The sequence below is a fragment of the Terrapene carolina genome, unplaced genomic scaffold (genome assembly GCF_002925995.2).
Source record: "Terrapene carolina triunguis isolate 2854851 unplaced genomic scaffold, T_m_triunguis-2.0 Scaffold211, whole genome shotgun sequence".
Classification (NCBI taxonomy): Eukaryota; Metazoa; Chordata; order Testudines; family Emydidae; genus Terrapene; species Terrapene triunguis.
In genome coordinates, this window is record NW_020664562.1 from 23,276,210 (window position 1) to 23,302,733 (window position 26,524).

Sequence of the window (26,524 nt, forward strand, 5' to 3'; positions counted from 1 at the left end):
TCAGTGGCAATGGTGCAGGGTTGGGCCTAATGTATGGACACATTCAACTAAAAAAAATCTTGAATTTTCAACTTTCAATTTTCAGTTGAACAGAAATACCTGAAAAATATACTTCCAAGTATGCAACATGTCTGTATACAACCCCCAACAATATAAAGCGACATGACAATGGCTAATATTCTAAGGAATTTAATATAAGTTTAACTGCTATAGTGGAATACTGCATTTTTTCTACTATGGCTTACAAACTGCCTACTTCATTGTTGTTATACAAATAGGTACTTGACCCGGCAGGCCTTACTTCCATTAGCAATCCCATTTAAACTTGACGGAATTACGAAGAGTGTAGGAACTGCAGACCCCGGCCTAGCACCCTCAGTAGTAACAGAATGATTCTTTGTTATTAAATTGGAAATGAACTAATAAAATGAAAGACAAGATTGATGAGGTAATATCTTTTATTGGACCAACTTCTGTTGGTGAGAGAGACAAGCTTTCGAGCTTACACAGAGCTCTTGTTCAGGTCCAATTAAACATCTCAACAATCTGACTTATAATAGAATTAAATTCCGCCCCCCCACCGGCATTTTGGCTCACACAGTAGTGTAAAACTGAAAGATATACACATACCTTTTGAAAAAAATTGCAGTAGTCTCTTTTGAGAATATAGATAGCTACTTCTTTCAGTCCGTCTAGCCCATACATATCAGCAACACTGAGTATTCGACTGAAGTGAGAGCAGTAATGATAGGAATCATAAAATCACCATACAACCTGGAAGTTCACATTTTTGCTTACAAGACAGTTTACAACCCAAATGACTTCCTCCCAACCCCTTTTTTCTTCTAAGTTAGAAGTTTCTATACACCACTGTGTATTGAATAAGTATAAGTACATGGTACATGTCTAGAACAGTGGTTTTCAACCCGTGGTCTGCGGACCGTTGGGGGTTCGCAGACTGTCTAAGATTTCCAAAGGAGTCAGCACCTTCATTCAAAATGTTTTAGGGGTGTGAAAATGAAAAAAGGTTAAAAACCACTGGTCTAGAATGTTCCAAAATACAGTCCTCAAACAGAAACAAACCTAGCTAAAAAAAACCTACAACTAACACAGAGTGACCCTCTAGAGCTGCTTGCTGAAGCTCACAGAACTTCTTACAGGGCTTTCAGTACCTCTCCATTTTGAGGGCAAGTGCTCTTTTCTAGTTGCTGCGGTAGGATGATTTAGGCACTTCACGGCTGCCCATTACAAGGGTTATATTTGATGTTACGGGTTATGTAGTCTGGCATCTGAGAATTACATCAGTGATGAGAGTCACTTCCAAATAACAGAAAAGCATAGTAAACAAACTACAAAACTACTATTTTTGTAAAATAATTAATACCTCTATGATCTGGCCCATTCCAGGCAAGGATTTGTAGGGGACATTTTAAATACAATTCCATGTCATATTGGGGGAATAAGCTTTGAACAACAAATGATTTTCACTCTTCAGAAATTATGTTCTTGACATCTACTAGCACACTTAAGAACAGCTTCTATATAACAGATTACAACGAATATTTCAAAACTCTTATTTACTGGTTTGTGATCCTGATGCTGTAATATTATATGTTAGTAACATCCAACCAGCAAATGTAACCCTTAGCATCTAAGTTTATGAACAAACCCTACAAATCTTAAACCACTCCACTACAATTTAATAGACACGGAATCCCGTGAGTAACAGAACTAGTGCAATTCTACAGAAAAGAATTGGGGGAGAGCAGATGACCTAGGAAAACAACCCAGAGTGTGTGTACGCTTGTACACTGTGAGCTATATAAAACAGCTCCAATCGGTGCAACCACCGAGGAACATTTTGGGAGTGGGCCCACAGTGCATCCATGATATTGCAGATGCCAAAACCTCCTTGCTGGATACAGTGAGGGGACATGCAATGGCTGAATTAGCAGCCATGGAATGGCTCCAATGCAGCTTGCTACCTTAATGGATGAGCTCTATACCATTCCCAAGATCTACAGATTTCCATAGGGTTGTATACACCAGCTATACGCTGGGGAGAGGGTTTAGACCAAACATTTTAAAAAAGATTGCCTGCAAGTGTTTCATGTTACTGTTCAACTACGTTCTGTGGATCTATTATTTTACAAACAGTGGGACATCTCACTAATTCAAAAAGTTCTTTCAAATATTACATTCTAAATATTAGTTACAAAGTATCATCTCACTTTGTCCATATTGTTCTAAAAGCTGAGCAAAACCAGAATGTACAGCACAAAGTGTCAAATTATTTTAGCATAAAAGGCTATACTGTTTGTTTTCCAAACATTTTTCTCCCCATATAATTTTCTATAGGGCTGCCGGTCCAACTTTTCCAGTAGCTGCTGAATAAACAACACGATCTATCTAAAAATTATATTATTTTTGAAATTTCCTCAAAATGTTTAGATGCAATGATCATTACATTTGATACCTTTGTCTTATTTATACTACATGATGCATTTTCCATTTGAATCTGAACTGAGAAAAAGCAGAACAGGCATGAAGTGCAATTAAAAATAATAAAATTTGACATATACCCAGCATCAGCTTTGTTTGGGAAGTCCAGCATTCCTCCATATATAAAATACAATAGGACATTCATTTCTACATGGTTTATGCTGCAAAATAGAAAGGAAAAATCATTACAAGAGACATGTTCAAAATAAAATCTAGTGCTGATATTTTATAAAATGATTCAGAAGGTTGATGTGTCATCTGGTCATATTATGAAAAATTATGGAAAGGAAATGAACTAATAAAATTAAAGAGACAAGATTGATGAGGTAATATCTTTTATTGGACCAACTTCTGTTGGTGAGAGAGAGACAAGCTTTCGAGCTTACACAGAGCTCTTCTTCAGGTCCAATTAAATATATAACCTCATCCACCTTGTCTGTCTAATATCTTGGGACAGACACTGCTATAATAAAATTAAAGCAGTTTCCAAGTTTAATCTATGGCACTTCAGCTTGTGAGTAACTTCACTAATATGAGTAGTCCAACTGAAGCTTCATAATGCAAGCATTTCTGATTAAAGTTATAACCAGACTAAAATTACTTGTTACTGAGATTTATAGTGGTTCTCTAAACGAAAGATTATTTTTACTGATGTTGTGTGCGTAAGCAAGGTATTTTCATCTTCTTAAGATATATCACTAGAAAACACTCCATTTTTTATGTTAACTGTATATGTTTAATAAGAATTTACTTTTATAGATTTCTTAAATCTAAGAGTGTATTTAAACTTTACTTTTTATAAAAATGTATTGTCATTTGCACTGTGATAGTAAGAAGTCAGATCTCAAAATATTTAGAAAGTTTCTATGGGCTTGATCTTCCACCATTGTAGATAATGGGAGTTTTACCATCAAAGTGAATGGAAGCAGGATTTATATTGGTGAACAGAATTTTCAGAATAATTACATTATTGTATTAATCCTAATCTCAAGGTCTAATTCCCAAAACACGCAGGTGCCATGGCCATTAGTGTAAATGGGAACTACTCACACATGTTAATAAGAGACCTCTTAAAACATTAAACATGTTGAAGCAACAGACAGTGATGACTAAAAACAAAGAACAAAATTGGTTGCAACACGCTAAGCAGCAAAATCAACACAGTTGTCTCTCTACATTAGCACACAGGATAGCCATAAAAACAGCAAGAAAATGTTTCCCTGCTGTCTTGACAGCTGTTATCTTAAGCAGCATTTTTATTATTTTAGAATAAGCCATATGCACTTTATTCATAAGTGTTTATAAAGACAGCATGAAAATCTGCACAAAGCAGAAGACTGAACTTGAAAAGGTAGTAGTAGTACAATAATGGATCTAGTCAGCTCTTAATACCTGGAAACCACAAGATATTATTTAAACTTAAACATGCTTGTAAAAAAATTTAACAATATTCAGGGAAAAGTCTTTACTAAAAAATAATGACTGAAATTCCTTAGCTATTTAGAAAGATGGAGATCAATTACTGAGGGTAGGATGCGGGCAAGATACAAAAACAACACTGTCATTTGATTTTTTTTAAATTCACTATATAGCATAAAAGATATACAACAACTGCTTTAGTGGTTTAAAAAAAATAAAATGAGTAAAAACAAAACTTTTTTCATGATGTCACAGACATGTTATTAAAATAGGAAATTTAAAATGAGGAAAAACTAGGGGAGGATTGCTCGGTCATACCATTTTATATCGAGACAAAATGTATACATGTTCTAACGCTCTATAATGTACATGGTTCTTTGTAAAGAAAAGTGGATCTGAATGACCTGAATGCCATATTAGTTGCCATTAGTTTACAGGGCATCAGGGTTAGTGTACATTAGGTACACTTTGTAATGCAGTATTACATATTATGTGGTAACAGCTACTAATATTTAATGGAAATTTTATATAAAATTTTTGAGGCGTTGAAAGGAACAGAATTGACATCCCCAGAGACACCGAAGTCCCTGATGTCAAATATCAGGGGGTAGCCGTGTTAGTCTGTATCTACAAAAAACAACAAGGAGTCTGGTGGCACCTTAAAGACTAAGATTTATTTGGGCATAAGCTTTCGTGGGTAAAAACCTCACTTCTTCAGATGCATAGAGTGAAAGTTACAGATGCAGGCATTATATACTGACACATGGAGAGTAACTCCCTGCTCTCCATGTGTCAGTATATAATGCCTGCATCTGTAACTTTCACTCTATGCATCTGAAGAAGTGAGGTTTTTACCCACGAAAGCTTATGCCCAAATAAATCTGTTAGTCTTTAAGGTGCCACCAGACTCCTTGTTGTTTTCGAAGTCCCTGATTCAGCCATACAATATGTAATAAGACTCAAGAAGAGTTTTATTTGCTATACACTAGCAGCAATATTGTTCTGAGCACTTGTGGACAAAATGTTTCCAGCCATGATTCAATTTCCTAGTGTACAATGATCCTGAATCACATTGGTTAAAAGTGACCTACAAACTGAATAGTTGATTTGCTTTTATACCCTAAATGTGCATCCTAAAGAGCTATGAAAATTTATGAGACAGCTCAGCTGTATAGGGCACATTTTTGTGGCATAAGTGAGGTTAAATAGAAGAGGAGTGAAAAAACCTTCATGTAGGCTGTGGGACACTAAAATGTGGATTATGGAAAAGGATGAAGTTGATGAATGCCCCCCTTTTCTCCCCCCCAACTGATAAATTTAAGAGAAACATCAAAACCACTGTATTCTACTAACCAAGTCAAAATATTACTCCAGAAATTTATTAAATTGAAGAAAAAAAAGTATCACAGCAGATTACTATGAATTGCTTTGTATGTAGCATGGTTGCTGCATATTTGCAGTGATTTTAAATTGCCTACCTTTGCTCCCATATGTCTTGCAAAAACTATGCTTACCCTTGAAGAGTGATGTGCTCTTGGGAGCTTTCAGCCCAACTTCCACTCAGCATAGCAGCAAAGTAACTAGATCTGGCACATAAAATAGCCCTGAGAGGGAAAAACGTAAATATTTGTATCTAGTGAAATGATGTTTATTACAAAAAAAATCTTAGACGAGATTGATTCAGAACTTTGCCCCTTACACATCAAGGTATCTGTGCACTGCATATCTTTTTCTCCCAGTATCTTTGGCAACTAATTTCAGGATGTTATAATAATGAAGAAAATTAATACTCTGAAAGTTCTCAGTTAAAGCTAGTTTCTAGTACACTTTTAGTATTCACATAAACAGAAGAAATCAATTGCTGCAAGACTTACCTGTTCCTCCAAAAGAGAAAGTGGAATAGATTTTTCAGACACAAGTTTGCAGCTTTTATTATATTACAGCATAACACTAAATTCAAATTATTTATATAACAACACTTCAGACAGTTATGTTCTGGACCTCTTGCCCATACTTATAGTATACTGATTTTAACAAAGAAATATTTATAAAAGATACAGCTAAAACTTCAGTCACTCCAGAGTAACTACCCACCTCCTTGCAAAAGGTAAGTTTCAGTCTATTCTGATATATTAGTATGTTCCAACAAAATGGGGTGTGCTTCCTACATGAACACATGAGAAGAGGTATACTTTATTTTCGGGTTGTCAAGCAATTAAAAAAATTAATCATAATTAATTGCGCTGTTAAACAATAATAAAATACCATTTAAATATTTTTGGATGTTTTCTACATTTTCAAATATATTGATTTCAATTACAACCCAGAATACAAAATGTACAGTGCTCACTTTATATTTATGTTTGATTACAAATATTTGCACTGTAAAAAACAAAAAACAGCATTTTTCAATTCATCTAACACAAGTACTCTACTGCAATCTCTTTATCATGAAAGTAGAACTTACAGATGTAGAATTATGTACAAAACAATAACTGCATTCAAAAATAAAACCATATAAAACTTTAGAGCCTACATGTCCACTCAGTCATACTTCTTGCTCAGACAAACAAGTTTGTTTATATTTGCAGGAGATAGTGCTGCCCCCTTCTTATTTACAATGTCACCTGGAAGTGAGAACAGGTGTTCGCATGGCACTTTTGTTGCTGCCATCCCAAGATATTTTCGTGCCAGATGCGTTCAACCACAATTCCAGAGGTCCATGCTGATGACGGGTTCTGCTCGATAACAATCCAAAGCAGTGTGAACCGAAGCATGTTCATTTTCATCATCTGAGTGAGATGCCACCAGAAGTGTGATTTTCTTTTTCGGTGGTTCGGGTTCTGTGGTTTCCACATCGGAGTGTTGCTCTTTTAAAGACTTTTGAAAGCATGCTCAACACCTCGTCCCCCTCAGATTTTGGAAGGCACTTCAGATTCTTAAACCTGCGGTTGAGTGCTGTAGCTATCTTTAGAAATCTCACATTGGTACCTTCTTTGCGTTTCGTCAAATCTGAAGTGAAAGTGTTCTTAAAATGAACATGTGCTGGGTCATCATCTGAGACTGCTATAACATGAAATACAGTAACTCCTCACTTAACGTTGTAGTTATGTTCCTGAAAATGCAACTTTAAGTGAAACAATGTTAAACTAATCCAATTTTCCCATAAGATTTAATGTAAATGTGGGGGGTTAGGTTCAAAAGAAAAAAATTTTGGGCAGACAAAAGGCTTTATATACTGTACAGTACTGTACTGTGGTGGGGAGGTGCCCCGGCTTACCCCACACAGGCACAGCCCGCTGCAGACAATGAGGCAGGTAAGGACACTAGGAAGCACCTTGCACAGCAGCAGCTTCCCCCGCAGAAGAACAGGTGCTGACTTTGCCAGGCCTGCCTCTTCCCATCCCCACTCCACCTCCTCCCTGGAGCACGCCGCGTCCACGCTCTTCCCCCCTTCCTCCCAGTGCTTCCCTGCCACCAAACAGATGTTTGGCAGCACTTAGGACTTTCTGGGAGGGAGAGGAAGGAGCGGAGACGCGGCACTTCCCCGCTCCTCCCCCTCCCACCAGTGGCAGATTCAGAGTTAGTGGGGCCCTGTGCCACCACTTCATTCTTTGGTGGCAATTCAGCGACAGGTCCTTCCCTCCGAGAGGGACTGAGGGACTCGCCGCCGAATTGCCGCTGAAGAGCCGGACGTGCCACTCCTTTCCGTTGGCCACCCCAAGCACCTGCTTGCTGTGCTGGTGCCTGGAGCCGGCCCTGCTCCCTCCCTCCCAGAAAATCCTAAGCGCTGCCAAACAGCTGTTTGGCGGCGGGGGGGGGAGGGAGGGAGTGCTGGGAGGGAGGGAGGGGGAGGAGGCAGAGAAGAGAAACTTGTGCAATGCTCCCTTGTAAAGTCAGCCAAATGACGTTATAAGGGAGAATTGCACAACTTTAAATGAGCATGTTTCCTAACGGAGAAGCGACGTAACTTCAAAACAACGTTAAGCGGGAGGACATTAAGTGAGGAGTTCCTGTATATGGCAGAATGTGGGTAAAACAGAGCAGGAGACATACAATTCTCCCCTAAGGAGTACAGTCACAAATTTAATTAACACATTTTTTTTTAAAGGAGCGTCATCAGCATGGAAGCATGTCCTCTGGCATGGTGGCTGAAGCATGAAGGGGCGTATGAATGCTTAGCATTTCTGGCATGCAATTACCTTGCAATGCTGGCTACAAAAGTGTCATGTGAATTTGCCTGGTCTCATTTTCTGGTGACATTGTAAATAAGTAGTGGGCAGCATTTTCTCCCGTAAATGTAAACAAACTTGTTTGCCTTAGCGATTGGCTGAACAAGTAGTAGGGCTGAGTGGACTTGTCAGCTCTAAAGTTTTACATTGTTTTGTATTTGAGAGCAGTTATGTAACAACAACAATCTACATTTGTAAGTTGCACTTTTACGATAAAGAGACAGCACTACAGCACTTGTATGAGGTAAATTGAAAAATACTATTTCTTTTGTTTATAATTTTTATAAACATTTGTAATAAAAATAATATAAAGTGAGCACTGTGCACTTTGTATTCTGTGTTGTAATTGAAATCAATATATTTGAAAATGTAGAAAAACATTCAAAAATATTTAATAAATTTCTCTTGGTATTCTATTGTTTAACAGTGCAATTAAAACTGCACACACACAAAAAATCACAATTAATTTTTTTTAGTTAATCGTGTGATTTAACTGTGATTAATTGACAGCCCTACTTTATTTCCTTCTAGTCTATAATTGCCTATATTCCCAGGCTCAGTCGCAAAATAGGGAGTAAAACAGCGTGTTTGATTTATTCCTCTCCCTCCCATAAAACAAACCAAATCATTCATCCAATTCAATATCCCATCTCTAGCAATGCCAGGTGCTTCAGAGAAAAGTATAATAAGCCCCATAATTAGCTGTGCTATACTCCCATTCAAATAATCTAGTAGAGAGGCAGAAAGAGCAAGCAAGCAAGCGATAAGCAAGTGGAAATTGCTTCCTCACCCCAACTCATGATTAGGGTATACCCTGAAGGACTAGCTTTTATACATTGTATCTTAGCTAGTATAATTGCAGATGATTTTCTCATTCATATTAATTTCTTATGGTTTGACATTAAACTTCAAATTTGAAAGTTACTTTGCTTCAGTTACATCTTTTTGCAGAAAATGCAATAGGTTACACACTATATAAGAATGGTATTTCCTTTTATATACATTATAATTTGTTGACTTTTAAATTATATGAAAGCACTCTTGTTTTTGTACAGGATAAAGAAAGAAGCAGCATACAATTTGCCTTCTCTTCCCCTGTCAGTTTATATACTGCTATCTCTCTCATATCGTTTCTTTCTTCTCCCACATGTCCAATCTAGAATCTCTCTTCCATTTCTCCCACAAGCCAGCCAGCAATATTTAAATTTTCCTGGTATCCTGCTAATCTGAATTAGATAGGTCAACCCCTAAATCCAACAAGGATGCTGCAATAGACCAAAACAGCCGTGAGCAAGTGAAAGTGAATTCTGAACATGTGACCTTCTCCATTTACTCTCCTGCAAGCTAAACATATTGTCTTTGGGTATGTCTACACTACCGCGGTAGTTCGACGGCTGGCAATCGAACTTCCGGGTTCGATTTATCGCGTCTGGTCTGGACGCGATAATTCGAACCAGGAAGTGCTCGCCGTCGACTGCGGTACTCCACCTCAGCGAGAGGAGTACCGCGGAGTCGACGGGGGAGCCTGCCTGCCGCGTGTGGACCGCGTCTGAACCGCGGTAAATTCGAACTAAGGTATGTCGACTTCAGCTACGTTATTCACGTAGCTGAAGTTGCGTACCTTAGATCGAATTGGGGTGTTAGTGTAGACCAGGCCTTTGTTTTTGTCAGTTCCCCTCCAAACAAGCTTCAGCAATGAGCAGGAACAGATTAAGCTGCAAGGCTAAGATCTGTTTTGTATGATACTGAATATTTAAATAATGCATGTTAAGTAAGATGGCTACCCAGTGAAAAAGTAGCATTATGATGTTATTTAAACATGCTACATTGGTGTATCTTGTATGCATTACAATGTACATTTGTATAGGTTCCAGATGTGTTTGATGCAGAAACTAAACTTGCCCTTGGTTTCCTGCTGCTATGATCTGAGCCACATAGCAGAGTAACTTGTTCAGTCTTAAGTATACAAGTCACTAGGGATGGTGACTGTTCTCTTGCAGTATTTGGGACCTAATTTTGTAACCCTCTTTCAAACAGTATTCCTTACTCAAAACAAATAGTCCACTGAAGTTAATGGGACTACCTGAGTAAGTAAGGAATACTCTCATGAGTAAAGATTGCAGGATGGGCCTTGAAATTGCCTGCAGTTTGAGGATATCACTTCTCAATCTGGGATGATAAACAAAACTCACTGCTATCTACACTGCAATTATACCCAAAGTTACCTTTCCCTGACTCACTTTAAGACACCCTCTACTGTTCAAATCTCTATGGGATACTGAAATGATCAGCTGATTTTCTTGTGTTTGTTTCAGAATGTCCTAGTTTTCCTCTTCTCTGCTGATATGATGCACTGCCATATTTTCTGATGTTGGCTAGACTAGATACATTGCTCCTGGCAAGATAATGGCCTGAACTGAAACAGCTCTTGCAGATGGGTGGGTTTTTTTGGGGGGGGGGGGGGGGGGGGGGGGGGGAATTCCTTCTTGCATTAAAATTTCTATTTCTCTGTGAAACTGAGAACGTCTTTTTCTCAGTTCTACATCATCCAAAGAGAAGCAACCTACATAAAACACCATTTCAGATATGCAGCATCCAACATAACTTTAAAAAAAACCCAAAACAAAAAACCCCTACCACATTCCCATATCTTCTATAGTAAATAAAATAATCAGACTTGTTACATTACATGGATTTTCCGAAAACAAGACTTTTTTCCTCTATCCTAACTCTCTCAATTATAGATGTAAAATATTAATGAAATGCAAGCAAAATGGAAAACTATTTCAAAGCTGAAAAATATTATCTGGATTTATGCCTGCCTTCAGGACAAATCAGAAGAGATAGATACTGCCTGATTATTGGCTTTTTCAAATACCTATGAGAAAGATGAATACTCAGAAAGTCATCTTGTTCACTTTACTATTCTTTACTTGTACACTGGAAAAAAGTAATGCATCAAAAATGTAAAAACCCATAGAGAGCTTTTCTATTTAAAAAAAAAAGTCAGCTTGACCAATAGGTGGAGTGCAACACAATAAGCTGACTGACTTAAGTGAGTTGCCTGCGTAATCAAGGGAAACACTTGGCCCACAGTGTTCTACACAGATTATATGATGGTAGATAATCTGTAACAAATTTGGGGCTCCTATCTCAATAACTTTTAGGGTATATCTACACTGTATGCCCCTCCCAGCATGGGTATAAATAGCAGTGTAATTGATGAGGCACTGCTTAGGTGCATAAAGACACTTGAACTTGTGGGTATGTACCCTACATGCTCAAGCAGTGCCTCCCCCAACTACACTGCTGTCTTTGGCAGTGTAGTGTCCTGTTGCCCAAGTTTTTCCCACAGAGCAGGGAAAGGCTCCAGCAGCAGGGAAGCTCCAGCAGCTCCCTATGGGTGAGCCACTTCTCTTCCGCAGGGAGCTGCCAGAGTCTTGCTTTTCACTGCAGCACATAGCTACACATACATTCATGCTGCTGCCAGTGGTGTGCAGTGCAGATATAGCTTTACATTCACATCTTCCAGAACTCAGGTTGCTCTGGATGCATGGGCCATATTTTCTATATCATTCCAGCAACCCTTCTGCACCATTCTGGCTGTGTAAAGGGGCCATAAAAGAGCCAGATCTCCCTATCATAGGTCGAACCTTAGTTTTCATGTCTCTTATGCTTCCTCCATTTCCCTGCAGTCTCTTGCCATGGGGGAAGCTCAGGAATGTGCATGGAGGTTGTGGCTTTCTAAAACATGCCAATTAGCTCTTTTCCAGCTTCCTACATCAAAACCAACAGCAGAAAATTGGACCCCACCACAGAGAATCTAACCTAACCTAACCAGGGATTTCCCAACTTGTGTGCAATTAACAATCAGAACAGCAGGGAGAGAGTCCAGTGGCTACAGCTTGATATTTTTCTCCAGAAAGTTATAAATTGACTGAAAACAGGAGAGAATGGCCATCTCAGCTTTATCTACTGCAACATGAGAGTCCTAAATGGTTCTTAAGCAGAGTGATGATTTCTGGGTTATCAAGGGCTGGTAACTCTCTGAGACAAGGAGACAACATTCACTTCTGCTTCACTGAAGTGGTCACAGTTCTCTTGTGGACAGGTAACAAGGGGAGGAAAAAATGGAAATGGAATCTTCAGGGCACCAAAGATCTTTCCTTTCCATCCAGGGGGTTTCTGTTTATTTGGGCTAGTTTTATTAGGCATTAATTAGTATCAGTTGACTTGTAGTTTTATTCATTTATTTTGACAGACTAGATTTGTTTACAGGATTTCAAGTTGTAACATTGTGCTGTATTTAGTTTTCTTTAACTGATTTTATTGCAATAAATATATTGCAGCCTAATTCTACTTTAATTTATACTAGAATGCACCTAACGTAAAAAACACAGAGCTACAATATTAAAAGCACATTATATTTTCTCTCAAGACTTAAAGTTATCACAAGAACGACAGCTGTAATCACAAGGAAGCACTTCAGTTACTACAAAAATACTACCGGTCTCTGTGGTGAAACTAGCAAAGTCATTATAGTAGTTCTAACAGTACAAAACAATATAAAGACATCATGTTAAGAATACTTTATTATATTAAACCTATAGAGCAACACAGCTAGGTAGCATTAACAGTGTTTTATACAGAAAGGATTGCTGGTGAAATAGTTTACATTCTAAATTCATTACTTATTTAAATACCTGTGAGCTTGAAACTGGTTGCCTTCTATCCAAATGTTAATATCTGGACAACAACATTTCTTGTAGAGCATCATTAAGTCTTCTCCTAACCCAGATGCGGTTTCTAGTTCAGAATTACCTGTAAATGGGGGGGAAATATTTATTTATTTATACTAGATTATTTTGAAGTTGCAAACAATTTCAGGCATCTGAAACAAAGGATACTAAAAAGACAACATATTTTATATCCATGCTACAGCTTTCACATGGGATAGTTTATTTCCTTCTGAAATGCACATTTGATGAAAGCCTTTTCAGACAAACTTACTAGTAGTGGAGAATAACTTCTGTGTGTTACTCTTAACTGAGATATTGGAAGTTTTACCAGCCCTTGGCACTTGGAGCTCAATGGAAGAGAAGTGCTACTGTTATTGCTGTACGTGAAGATGTATGTTGTTTGTTCCCTTTTCTATACAAACCATACATACAGTTTCAAGGAGATTGGTCTCTGAAGAAATTTAAGGTCACTTCTGCCATCAGAGACAAAGGCTATTAACTCCTCACAAAATGAAAAATGGATATTTTTATATTTCCCCATTTGCAGGACTATATGGAACGGACTTGGCCCTGCCCCCCCACTCACTACATGTACATGAAACGCAGTGGAACCAGTGAAGATCCCTGCAGTGAAGAAAAGGAGGGACCACCCACTATGGAAGCACTGTATCAAAGGGGCCTGTGCTTACATCTGCTGTAGCTCAGAAGAGGCATTGGCACCAATGCAAATGCACCAACTAAACGCTCCTCTTCCTCAGGGCGTGTTACTACATTTTCATTCTGTGGCAGTCTGAGTGCAAGGGATACAGTTTCTGCCACATTCCTGTATGCTCCCTATGGAACACCCATTTACCCAGGGCATGAGGGAATGATCTGGGCCAAAGCAAAGAATATTCATCTTGGTCTGGTTAGTGCAATAACCATAAACTTTACCCACAATTTTTGAACAAACCTACACTGATGTTTAGGTAGCTAGCAAAATCCACACACAATTCTAACTTCACCTGGCTTAGTTGCATTGCCTTCAGCATGACTGGCTTCTAGAATTTCATCTTCAGTATTAGGTGAACAAACAACTTCTCTTTCTATGGCTCCGTCCAGAAAATGCTGATTAACAAAAGTTGTTTTATCACTTCCAATGCATTTTACACCTGATATTTGAGTGTTCTGAAGACTACCAGATGTAAGGCTTTCATTTTCCTGTGTTTGTCTGGGCTCCAGTACTCTTTTCCTCAGAGTTTCTTCCTCGATTTCCCTAATGTTTTTATCAGACGAATATACAACCCTAGAAGAAGACACTGAAGTTTACTCATGTAATTTTTCAAATGTTCCAAAATAACAGCTCGAAAACACATTTATATATTATGCTTAACAAGGCTTATATAGAGAAAATATAAAGAAAACAATTACTTTTGAATTGTATACTGAATATAAAAAAATTAGTAATTAAGAGAGTACATGAAAATGTGCAAAATCTGTGAAAATAAGTGTTGAAATATTTCTATAGCCCTGCACTAGTGCAGCCTTCAAAAGAGTATCAGCATATTGTGTAATTTACTACCTGAATGCCAGGCTGTAGCACTGCATTTCTTTTTCTAACATTCCTTGGTAACTTATTTTCTTTGCTGCAGGGAGAAAAATCTTTAAAAGAAAATTTAAGACCGCTCCGTATCTCCTGTGTATCCCTACCATCCACTAGCAATAACAGACCCCCTACTGTACAAACTGGCCACTCTTAACAGCCAATATTAAGGATGGCTGATTTATCTGTGCAGCTTAGCAGCACCAACAATAAAATGCACTCATGTTAGTCTCATCATTACATTTATAAAACTGAAAGGTAAAAAGATTCTAAGGAACACTGTAGTTACTAAAACACAAACGATTAGAAAGTCAGAAATTTAGGAGTTTAAATTTTACTTCAAAGAAAACCAAGTGTATGTAAATACTCAATTAATAATCACACAAAAACCTCCCTCTTGCGATATCAGCCTTCCATTTTCCCTTCAAACCTACTTTGTAAGATGTATTACTTTCAGATGAAGGACTTTATGGGTTTACAAAGTCCAAAGTGCATAGCTGAGATACTTCACTTGTACAGTTGGGTTTCATACACATCTTCAACATTGTTAGATACAGTAAGCTTTGCTAGTTTCATTTAAAAGCTATAGGTACATATCTGGGCTCAGGAGATTCACACTTATAGATATGTTTACTTTGTGTTTAAACATCACTCACTCTGTGGCAAGTGGGATTTTTGTGAATACTAGGCAAATAAATATATTTGTCTAATCAGGAATTAAGTAAATTTTTCTGCAGATTGTGTATAGCCTGGTCCTTGGCAAACTAGAGGAGATTGAAAACAACCCTTCCTAGGTCTTTAGACATAGGCCTTTTCCTATGTCCTTTGGCTGAGTGGAGTAGCTTCCCCTTCTGACAACTCCATAAATTATTATTAGGGTACATGTCAGTCAAGAAAAAAAATGAGAAACTGCAGAGAAGGAAAGGGGATGGAGGAGGCAAACTGGTAGCTAGCATTAAGGGAGCATGTGTCTGGACGAGTTGAGGTTACAGTGAAGACCTTTTAAAGATCAGTATGACTCCAAGTCCTTTCCCCCTATGGATTTTTTAAATCTTCATACCTCAAGGTGCTTGCAGAGTTCCTAAACTCTGAAGCTCCTGATATTTACAGAGCTTTCCATCTTTGGGTTGGGATGGGCTGAGGGATGGAAAGAAGAGTGGAAGCAGCCTAAGAAACCTACATACTTCAAAGAATGCCAGGCCTACAGGGTTGACTGTGAGGAGCTGGCAACTTCCAATGGAACACATTGAGCTTTCTTCCGACTTCGCAGAATTACAGTTGGACGCCTTGCACCTCTACAAGAAGTTAAGGTCTTTAACCTCCATATATATCCCCAGCACACTGTGCTATCCAGATCCTAATATCTACAGCTGTGGATCAAGGGCTCTGTTTCAGTACAGTTTAGGAGCTCCAAAGAGCAGAACCCCAATGATCTTTTGGAATTTTGTTGGATTCCATGATGTCATTCTAAGAAATTTACTTTTCTACATCTGAAGTATGATTCTGTGACTACATCTATCCAACAGCTTTCCAAATAAGTCTCATATAAAGTTATGTTAAAAAAAATTTAATTAATTAATCAGCACAGTTTGAAAATTCTTCTCTCCTGTATCTTAAACAGATTTAATCAAATTTCAAGGTTATTTGAACAAAGAATATTGCGCACTAGTCAGACTCACCAATTTTGAAATTGAAAGGTGGAGGGAAATCTTAGAGAGGGGCCTCAATTAGGCTTATAGTACAAAGGAAATCATCAAAACTTCAACTCTTTCCTTATTATGATGTGTTGACAGTTATAGTTTTCCTAGATTTACACTGAAACATTATTCATTTACTCACCAGTGACATACATGGGAAGTACAAATATAATGTACAAAAGAGGAGAAATTAATTGAAACGGAGTAATTGCTAAACCATACAAGGCCATTATTTTAGCATCCTGCCTACAGCAATTGCAAACACATATCCCCAGATACATTGCCCAAATGATCAGATGTATTAGGACTAAAATCATTCATTCATGCGCCCTGAAGATAAACACCGCACACCCTGAAGAATGCAATACAATTACTCACATTTTCTTCCCATACAGAGTTACAAAGTTAGTCAGTTTAGCCAGTTTTGAATTCTTGGCTGCTGTGACTGGATTTTAAATAGATTGGCTATGTACCTCATCAGAGCATTTCTTTGTATAGGATCTAGATTTATTGCCCTCTAGTATCATGGAGGGTACTCTTGGTTCTTAGATTACTTGCAGGGACTAATCGGTTTTCACTATATCTTTCACAAATTTTGACTATCTCAGTCCCTTTAGCTGTTCTGTTCAGGAGGGGAAAGCCTACTGTTTCCAATCTCTTGTCCTGTGTAAGAGGACACCAAACCACTAATCATTTTTCTCATGCACTCCAGGATCTTTCCAAGTCCCACTACAGCAAAGATACCTTTGTAAAATCCTTTATTCAAAAGATGCACATCTGAAAAAGAATCAGATATGCAGTGTGTTATCTGAACTGCTTTGTACAAACTGTCAAATTAACAAAACCTTTTCTGTTCAGATGAGAGATGAACTGTTCCTTAGTCTAGTCAGTAGGTAAATGGGTAGTCAAGGCCCTTATGCTGCACATCCTTTACCAGTGACACGGTTGATTCATCTTCTTAATACAGCTGTCAAAGAATTCCAATATTTCTTCTGTGCAACAAAGAGAAAAAAAACTGGTTCCTGATAGTGAATTTCCATGCTCTGACTGGAAATCTTTACTGTCCCAATTCAGCCAAACACAGTAACTGTGTAATAGCTTGTTTTGAAACACTACAGTATAGTAGGCCATACTTTTGGCTGATTTACCTCATGTTTAAGTATTATTAAAGGTGGAACTTTGAGGTTGACCAATCCTCAGAGTTCTACACATTATTAATAATCAACCAGTTCTCTCAATTTGCCAGCTCTTAAGACCATTAAAAAGTACTTTGCTTTCTGTTGTTTGAGGGTGCTTGTCTAAGAGTGTGGGCTGCATAATGCTCATTGTGGTCAAAATGATTTCCTGGAAGGTTCGTGTAGCACAAGTTACTTGAATTGGAGATACACAGGTAGATAACATAGATGACTGATCAGATGCACTGTGAGGGAGAAGTAGGTGTAATACCTCAACTATTAAGGAAAGGAATTATTTTGAAGCACCAATGTAAACAAAAGTGACATATGATCAGGTTTCTGTAAAGTCAGGGTTTTTTTTTTTTTTAAATTCATTTACACTCATCCTGAAGAAGCATTTCCTTCCATTAGCCAGGTCACGAAGGCTAAGTCCTTTGGGAAGGTTCTAAAAATAAAATAAAATAAAAAAAAAAAAACCCAACCCATCTCAAAATCACATTGTTGATGCATTGATTGATAGTGTGTTAAAGAACGTGCATTCTCCTTGGTGGCACAAACACTCTAAATCTGATCTGAAAATGACTTCCAGAAATTTTAAACTGTGGGTTGGAGTCAGATGAAACTTGTATATGTTTATTAGAAATCATATACTCCCAGAAAATCTGAAATATTTGTGTAGCGACTTCTGCCTGTGAAATACCATCTGCTTTTAACAGTCAGTCATCTAAATTAAGGAGGATATGAAGTTCTTCTTCCCTGAGCTACGCTATGTTGACAACTAAAATCTTGATAATCACTTGAAGGGCTGACAAGATCTCAAGCGAAAGTACAATGAAATGGCAATGACTTTGTCCCACCCCTAAAATACTTGCTGTAGGCCATAAGAGACAGAATAATAGTGATAAACTAATTGGTAGTGCACTTTTTAAATGTAGGCCAGGTCTACACTACAAAATTATGTTGCCACTGCACTTATTAAATCATTTGTGTGCATGTTCCCACTTGGCTGTTATGTGTTGGCAATGCACGTCCTCACTAGGAGCACTTATATGACTGTATTGTCAGCGAGGGGCACTGTGGGAAGGCTCCTGAAAGCCAGTAACAGTCACCGTAAGCAACACACACTGACACTATGTCACCCTAATTACATCAACTAGGGCTCTACACCACTTGGGGAGATGGTGTTACTAAATTGGCATAGGGAGGCACTTATGTCGGCAGGAGCCAATTTTAAGTGAAGATACTTCCACAGGCTAGGTCAATGAAGGTCGCTTATGGTTGACCTAACTGTATAATGTAGAACACGCCACAGATATATTACATCTTCCAGCACAAAGGGCCCCATTTGGTTCTTACACTAAATGAGCACCAGGAGTGATTCCACGGAAATTAATAAAAATACCTTAGTGTAAATGAGAAAGAAGTCAGTTCCTGGCCCTGCATGGGCAGAGGTTTTGGGTTGTTTGTTGTTTTAAGTTACTCAGTTCAAGGGTTGCACTTTGTCTTTTAAGAGAATTAGTCTATGTTTTATAGGTCACACATATGCCTCAGTTTGTCTGGTTTTCTCGCGATTAGGAAACAGGTAGAATATAATTAAAACTGTGATTTTTTTGATTGCATTAATTTTGAGATTATGACCCTCACTAACAAGAATAATAAGATTTCTTGATAAATGCCCAAGCCTAGATTGTTGGATACTGAACTGAGCTGTATCACTCGTGTTTCTGAGAAACATTATACTGAATAACTTAGTTTTTGGAGAGCAGCAAGTATACATTTCTCTCTTATTCAGTTCCCTCCACAGATGATGTACTTGCAATCAGAATATAAATTTCTCTCAGACAACTGTTTCTCCCCTATTGAGGCAATAGCGAACTTAGAATGGTTGAGGCGAATGTTTTAATTTGTGCCTATGAGCTCTTCTAAACAACTTCTGTCTTCTCTTGCATGAAGTTACAACTATGCCATTGCCAGAAAATGGTATGCGGGTGGGGAAGCCAACAGCACCAATTCAAATCCACTCTTTTTGTGAAAGAATCAATGAATGACATAAGAATCCTCAGACATTTGTGGTCCTAGAGTTCTTCACCGCCGTTTCACTTCCCTTTGTTCAATAGGCTCAATGTTTGAAACCTCAAAAGGCCGAGCAGGAAGCTGCAGCAGGCTTTCTAATGTGTTTACAAAACCAAACTTGAAAGTCGTAAAAAATGTGTCTGAGGCTTAATTTAGGCAGAATAGTACTTTCAGAAGACAGTTAATTCTATTTTAAATTCAGGTTTCTGGATAAATAATGTATTTAAATAAACGGATAAGTCAAAGTAAGCATATTTCATTTATTTGTAAAGTATATGAACAGCAAGAAGCTATTGGAACACAAATCTACAACGTATCTGTAAAGGATACTTCTGCTGTGAAGTGGATGCTTTCTACCACTTTGCCGTGACAGTGAAATACTGACACACTGGAAAAGATACTGTCACAACTTTTAAGTGGCCACAAAGGTTTGGATCCCAGAAGTCGATTATTTTCTTGGGAGACAAAATAAGTGGACACAGACACAATATAGATCCTATTTGCTTTATTTACAAGTTTTACAGTCTTGTGCACTATGGTTTTCACTAGGGACTGTGGATAGCAAAAACAGAACTTATGACTCCCACTGCTCCAGAAAGTAGTTATATTGATATTGAAATGCTGTCCATAACCGCTCCAGAATGCTTCATGTTTACACCTACTGCAACATTTTAAACCTTCTGAGTTATGACTATGCTAAGATGAAGGCCAGCTCTACACTTAACTTTTACCAATATAGTAATATCAGTGAAGGGTGAGATTTTTTTTTTTTTAAAAGTCATTTCTATGCCAGTAAAAGTCCTAGTGTAGATGTGGTTATACAAACATAAAAGTGCTTTTTTGCAGTATAGTTTATTTCACTTGGTGACCCAGTGTAAGTTAAACCATCAAAAGCACTTTTTTTTGCTAGCATAGGCTGAATCTACACTAGGAAGTTTGCAGAAACAGCTACACCAGCAAACCTCTTCTAGTGTGGATTAGACTCAACTCACACATGACCAGGTGATCCAGCTGCCAACCAAAAGCAATCTTATGATTCGCTGTGTCCCTTAGACCCTGCTACACTAAAAGGAGCCACTGGCCAGTGTTTGCAGCTCAGAGGATGGTCTGACTCCTTAAGACAAGTGTTCTTCAAATTCCTTCTCACCAGACACGAGGCATCAGCTGCTTCTATTCTTTACTTTGGTCAGAGTTCAGTTCTCAATGAAATCAGTGGGAATTATACCATTCATTTCAGTGGGAGCAAGATCTGGCCCTCAAGCAACCACTAGTGCACTTTCCCAGTGAAAGATTTCTGTCCATCTCGGATATTTTTATTACAAATCTATGGATTCCTTATAGTATCTTTGCGACAATCCATTGGTTCATTGAATTTTCCCAAACAAAATCTTAACTTCACATGTATACTGCTCAGTCCTCAACTTTCACTACAAAAATCGGGAGTATTTCAGATACAAATGAGTAAATGCGAAGCTTTATCATCAAATCTCTATTTTACTCCGTCCTTTGCAAATGTTTGTATCCATATAATGTTTCTCTTTTATGAAGTAAACATATAAGACAGACAGTTCTAGCAAGGAACAGAAGCAGACTAAATGTTTTCCTTGTAGATCAACCTACATGCAAAAAAGCAATTCCTAACGAATAGAAATGTTCTTATTTTACAAAGCTTGGTATTCTGTTCACACTTGTCATTTAAGGTATTTACACTCATTTTTAGAAGCTGTTTATTTTAAAAGTTTGTTTTCACTGAGAAAAAACACAAACGTTTTTCTGTTGGACACTTCGCAGTAACCCGAAGCTGGAGCTCCATACAGCCTCTCACATTTCTCCCCTTCTTTAATGTAGAGCTCGGTTAAACTTGCTCTTCTGAGAAGATACTGTAGTTTAACACATATTATACTTCATGTCAAAATAAACTGATTTTTTCCTCTTATGCTGGACAATTTAATTTCTCATTTTTTCCCCATTGTTCAATTAACACAGTCTACATAGTGGTTTGACTTCCATAATTCAATAAAAATGGAGTGAGGTAGATTGCCTGTTTCAAAGTTTATAAACTGCATATTCATAAAGCAGTAGGTTTGTTAATTTTGTTTGTTGCTATTTTGGAAGACAAGAGGGATGTTTTCAGCAATAATATCAGAAGATTCAAATTAATTTTAGGATCTTTTCCACTTGTGTTTTTATAACATTTTGACAATGATTAAATATAAAATACACACAAAGTTCATAATTTTATAATCTCACAGTATTGAGAAAAGTGACCATTAGCCATTCTGAAACAACTATTGAGAGTACAAAAGCAAGGGGGGGAGGGGGGAGAGAAAAGGAGGTTATAAAGAGAAAGAAAAATAATCATTATCAGCATTTACTGCAAAAGACAAAGCAGACAGACTGCTTAATCACACCCTAAGTAATCTGTAGTCTCCATTTGCATGGGATCCTCTGAATTATTGTACCTTATGGAGAATATGGCCTCTGCATAATTTCTTTTGCAGTCAAATAGGTTAGTAAACAGCAGTTGAGACCCATGCAGATTCTCTTTTTGTATATATAACAGTAACTTGTACTACTCTAACAACAAGAGGATTAGGCTGTTCGCATGCCAAATAAACAAACTAGAAACAATATACAACAGCATGCAGCACTGTTGTGATAACCCACCACATGAGTTAGTACTGCACTGCAGATTCCTTATCTCAGTTCATAACACAGTACAATCCTAATAGTGAGAAAAAGATCAGCACTGAAGCAGAAATACTGCTGAAGTGCAAGAGCCTCAGAGAATCCCTTGTGCATGGTAAACATCAAGTTAATATTTGGGTAACTTGAATTGATAATATTCAAAAAGATGCACCTCTCTTGGATATGTAGCTGAATATATGCTGGGGGGGGGGGCGCAGAATAGGAGGGACTCACCACCTCCCAGTGTTCCTTATAACCCATTTCCTTTTCCTGTCTCCTCAAACTGGTCCAACAATATACATTATTCTCTCTCTCCTAGAATAGCCTGGATTGTTAACTATCACCATCAGAAAGAGAAATACAAAAACCTACATGAACAGAATCTCTAAAGCATTGGCTTTGAGAATATTACAAGGACATCAATGGAGGATTTATTTTGTTTAAAAACAGATATGCCTCTTTCTCAGAATAACCTATTAGCGGCTGATGGTCATTAAGTTATATGCAATTAAGTAATAAAGTCATCTTATGCACAAGTTCTCCAAGATGACCGTGAAAATGGGAATTCTGTTAAAGTATTATTACAATTTATTTATAATCCAAAATGTATTCAACTGGTATTGACAGTTAGGACTTCTGCTATTTTAAAATATTCAGTTCTTAAGTCCAAGTTTCCACAAGCAGTTCTGGATGTGCTATATTTGCTACAACTACCTTTCAAAAATGTGTGCAGCATAAGGCTACGTTAGCTAGATCCAAAAATAGAGCTAATTGTCATCTTCTGTAATATCATTCTAATTGCCTGTAGTTTTGACACACACTCCACCTTCTGGTTGTTTTATTTTTAACTCTGCACACGGAAGATTAGGAAAGGCATGAACAGTGAGTTCAAGAGGTGTGTGTACAATATGAGTAGATGAAAGAATGAAATCTGAATGAGGGCAATCTCTCAAAGTTAGTAGCAGTAGCTAGAGCCTGATGATTTTACAAAAGAACAGGTTGTCCCTAGGACTACAGTACTTAAAAGCAACAGAGTCTCCTGTGGCACCTTTAAGACTAACAGATGTATTGGAGCATAAGCTTTCGTGGGTGAATACCCACTTTGTCAGACGCATGCGTTCACCCACAAAAGCTTATGCTCCAATACATCTGTTAGTCTTAAAGGTGCCACAGGACTCTGTTGCTTTTTACAGATCCAGACTAACACGGCTACCCCTCTGATACAGTACTTAAAAGATTAGCTAACTATAGCCCATGATGGGAGGGCAGAAGTTTCATTTCAGAGAGAATTGCTGCCTGCAATTAATGTACTAGATTTTGTGCCCTTCTACTGGCTGATGAAGAACCATAAGAACATAACATTTGCCACAGAAAAATTAAACCACTGGTCCATATCTTTAACATCTAGCGTCAGTATCTGATTCAAACACCCATGGCAGGAAGTATCACAGTGTCAATAGAGTTTCCTTGTATTTGATCTAAATGTATTGCTTGTTAACTTCAATGTCAGTGTCTCTTGGTACCTATATTTCACGAATGAGGCTTAAGGAAGGGGGAAGAGGAACTTCATGTATCTAGAATACATCAGTCTAGTTCTTTCTAAGCTCTCCTTTCTAGGCTCAACAAACCTATCTTTTTTATTGTAAAATATGAATAAATACCAAAATAGTATGGCAATAAAGTCATGCTGAAATGATATGAAGCAGCAAGATCATAGGGCAAAAAACACAGGGCAGTATTTATCATTTTGTGTTCAAAGTGCATATGATAGAAAAAGGTTTCTTCCTTGCGTACTACAAAGTTATCAGGGGCGGCAAGTTATATGGGCCTGTAGTGCCCAGGCTATAGCAATATTCAGGATACAGGGGCCTGATTCCAATGTTCGGGGCCGGGTCTCTCCCCCGGCACCACCTGCCGCCCCCACACGCCTCCCCCAAGCGTCCCTCCCTGCACCCTGGGCAGCAGGCGGTTCCTCCCTGCAGTTCCCTGCTGCGCTCTGCTCTGCCAGCTCCCAGCATCAACTGCCGCCACAGTGTCCTAGTGCCCTCCAACCACTAGCGCCAGGGCAGGCTGACCCAGCCCCTGCCCTTCCACCTTGGACGGATAGGCCCTTCCCTTTTCTGGCACGACCCTCCACAAGCACAGGCGGCTCCCCTGCCCACAGTCACTGCTTCTGCCCCACACTGGGCACGGGGCAGCCCCATCCCCCACCTCCAGTGAGGGGTGGCAGCAGGGGTGGAGGCACACAGGTGATGGCAGCCCACCCCCACCCCAGGGGAGTCGAGGGGGCTTTCTGGACCTGAGGAGCACGTGCAGTGACAGTGGTGCGAGGTGAGTGTGCTGCCAAGGGAAAAAGGGGACCCCTGCCCCGGAGCTCGCTGCTGCCGGCGTGGGGAGGGCTGGGGGGAGTCCTCCTCTTTGGCCCCAGCCAGGGGCAGCCTGCCTGCACCCCAAACTCCTCATTCCTGGTCCTATCCCACCCCAAAGCCCACACCCGCAGCCAGATCCCTCACCCCACCCCAACCCTCTCCCCCAGCCCTGAGCCCCTCCTGCACCGTGAACCCCTCATCCCCGGCCCCACCCCACACCCTAACCCTCTACCTGAGCCAAATATTATTCAAACCTGCTGACCCTAAAAGTTATTACTCAATGTAATACGAACAGGCAAGAAGAATTCATTTGTTCACAATGTTAACAACTTGATATTAAGGATTTTCATCATTTATCAATTCTAGGTTTTTAAATTCCCTTTAGGTGCCTCAGTATAACTTGGGTATTTAATAAACTAACAACACAGCACCTGAATGAACATGAGCACTAGAAAAGCAAGGAAGGGAAATCCAAGAGGGGAAAAAGGAGGGAGCAGGGGAGAAAAGATAGAACAAGGATAAAAGATAAATGGATGAAGAACACCACCAAAGGAACAGGGAAAATTTCTTTCCAGGCTGAGAAAAAAACCTTTGTATTTCAATTAAGTGGGAGGGTGCTGAGGGTAAATAAGAATGAGTGTGTTTGAGAAAGTAAATGAAATAAAAGAAGAAAATTAGAAAGCAACACAAGACATGTCTGGAGTTTGCTTAGTCAAGTTCGCTTTAAAAAAAATTAACTTCTTTTGCATAAAGTGTTAATTTGGGGTCTGAGGTGGCGGTAGGGACACAAACATGGACTTGTTGATGGGCACCACTTCTGAAGTGGCACATATGCTTTTTCTTAGGGTGACCAGATAGCAAGTATTATAAAAAAAAAAAAAAAAAAAAAATCGGGACAGGGGTTATAGGTGCCTATATATGAAAAAGCCCCCAAAATCGGGACATCTGGTCACCCTACCTTTTCTACACTTAAGAGTTTGCCGTTATAGATATACCAGCAAGAGTTCTTTTATTGGTATAAATTGCATCTCTGCTAGAAGGTGTTTACTGCTCCCTCAATGGAAGAAGCAATAACAGCAAAAGGACTTTTTTGCTGATATAACTGTGTCGACACTAAGGCTTTTGCCAGTATTGCTATGTAAGGTGGTTAGAAGTGTGGAAAATGTAATACTTCTAACTGACGCAGCTAAGCTAGTACAACTTTCTAGTGCCTAGGGCCTGGTCTACACTAAGGTGATGGGCACATTAGAAATGACTTAAAATAGACAGGATTCTGAATTATATTGTTGCTTCCTATTAGGTACACAACTAGGTATAGATGATGGGGAACTTATTTCCCCTGAAATTACAAATTCTGAATTTAAGTTTCTTTTTCTTAAAAAGAAAACATTTAATAATGAAAAAAGGAAGAGTAATAACTATTTACAAATGGAGTTAAAATAATTGGTGGAGCCACTGAAAAAGACATTCTTAAACAAAGGATTTTAACGGCAGGTACAATGCTGAGAAGAAATTAACAAAAACACAGAAGAATTATATATAGCTGTTGAAACTGATAACATTCCTTATTCCCTTTCCTTTCACAAGCTTTAGAGATAAGAGAATCCAATTAGAAAATGGTAAAGGCTCAGAGCCACAGAAGCAAAAGATACAGTAATGGAAAGATTCCAAGACTACCTGATTAACTGGTCACATATAAAGACTTCACAGTGCTACTGGCAGTGAAAACTTCTGTAATGTAAAAGTAATCACATCTGTTATTAATCCACTAATGTAGCTTTAGTGCTACTCTCTCACATTAACTGCACTATTGCGGTTAAGATATTGGACTAAGTCTCAGGAGATCTGTGTTCAATTCAGTTCTATGACAGATTTCCTGAGACATATTTGTCAAGACAGTCAGTTTCTCTGTGTCTCAGTTCCTCATATGTAAAATGGAAATATTTTCTGTCTCACAGGATTATTGCAAGGATAAGCTTGTTAACATTGGAGGTTCTGGGACCATACAAGTAATAGAAAAGCACTTCTGAACAATATCAGATGACAGA

The 26,524-nt window shown here is 38.5% G+C and overlaps 1 protein-coding gene across 1 annotated transcript in view; it reads right to left on the reverse strand.

The window, feature by feature from the left end:
* LOC112109883 (AP2-interacting clathrin-endocytosis protein) overlaps positions 1-26,524 on the reverse strand; it is a 60,575-nt gene that overhangs the window by 25,657 nt on the left and 8,394 nt on the right. Inside the window, exons 3-7 of the mRNA XM_026655770.1 lie at positions 13,897-14,177; positions 12,857-12,974; positions 5,436-5,525; positions 2,583-2,663; positions 631-727 (exon numbers count right to left, since the gene is read on the reverse strand). Coding sequence (XP_026511555.1) covers positions 631-727; positions 2,583-2,663; positions 5,436-5,525; positions 12,857-12,974; positions 13,897-14,177 — 667 coding nt within the window. The remainder of the gene's footprint in view (positions 1-630; positions 728-2,582; positions 2,664-5,435; positions 5,526-12,856; positions 12,975-13,896; positions 14,178-26,524) is intronic.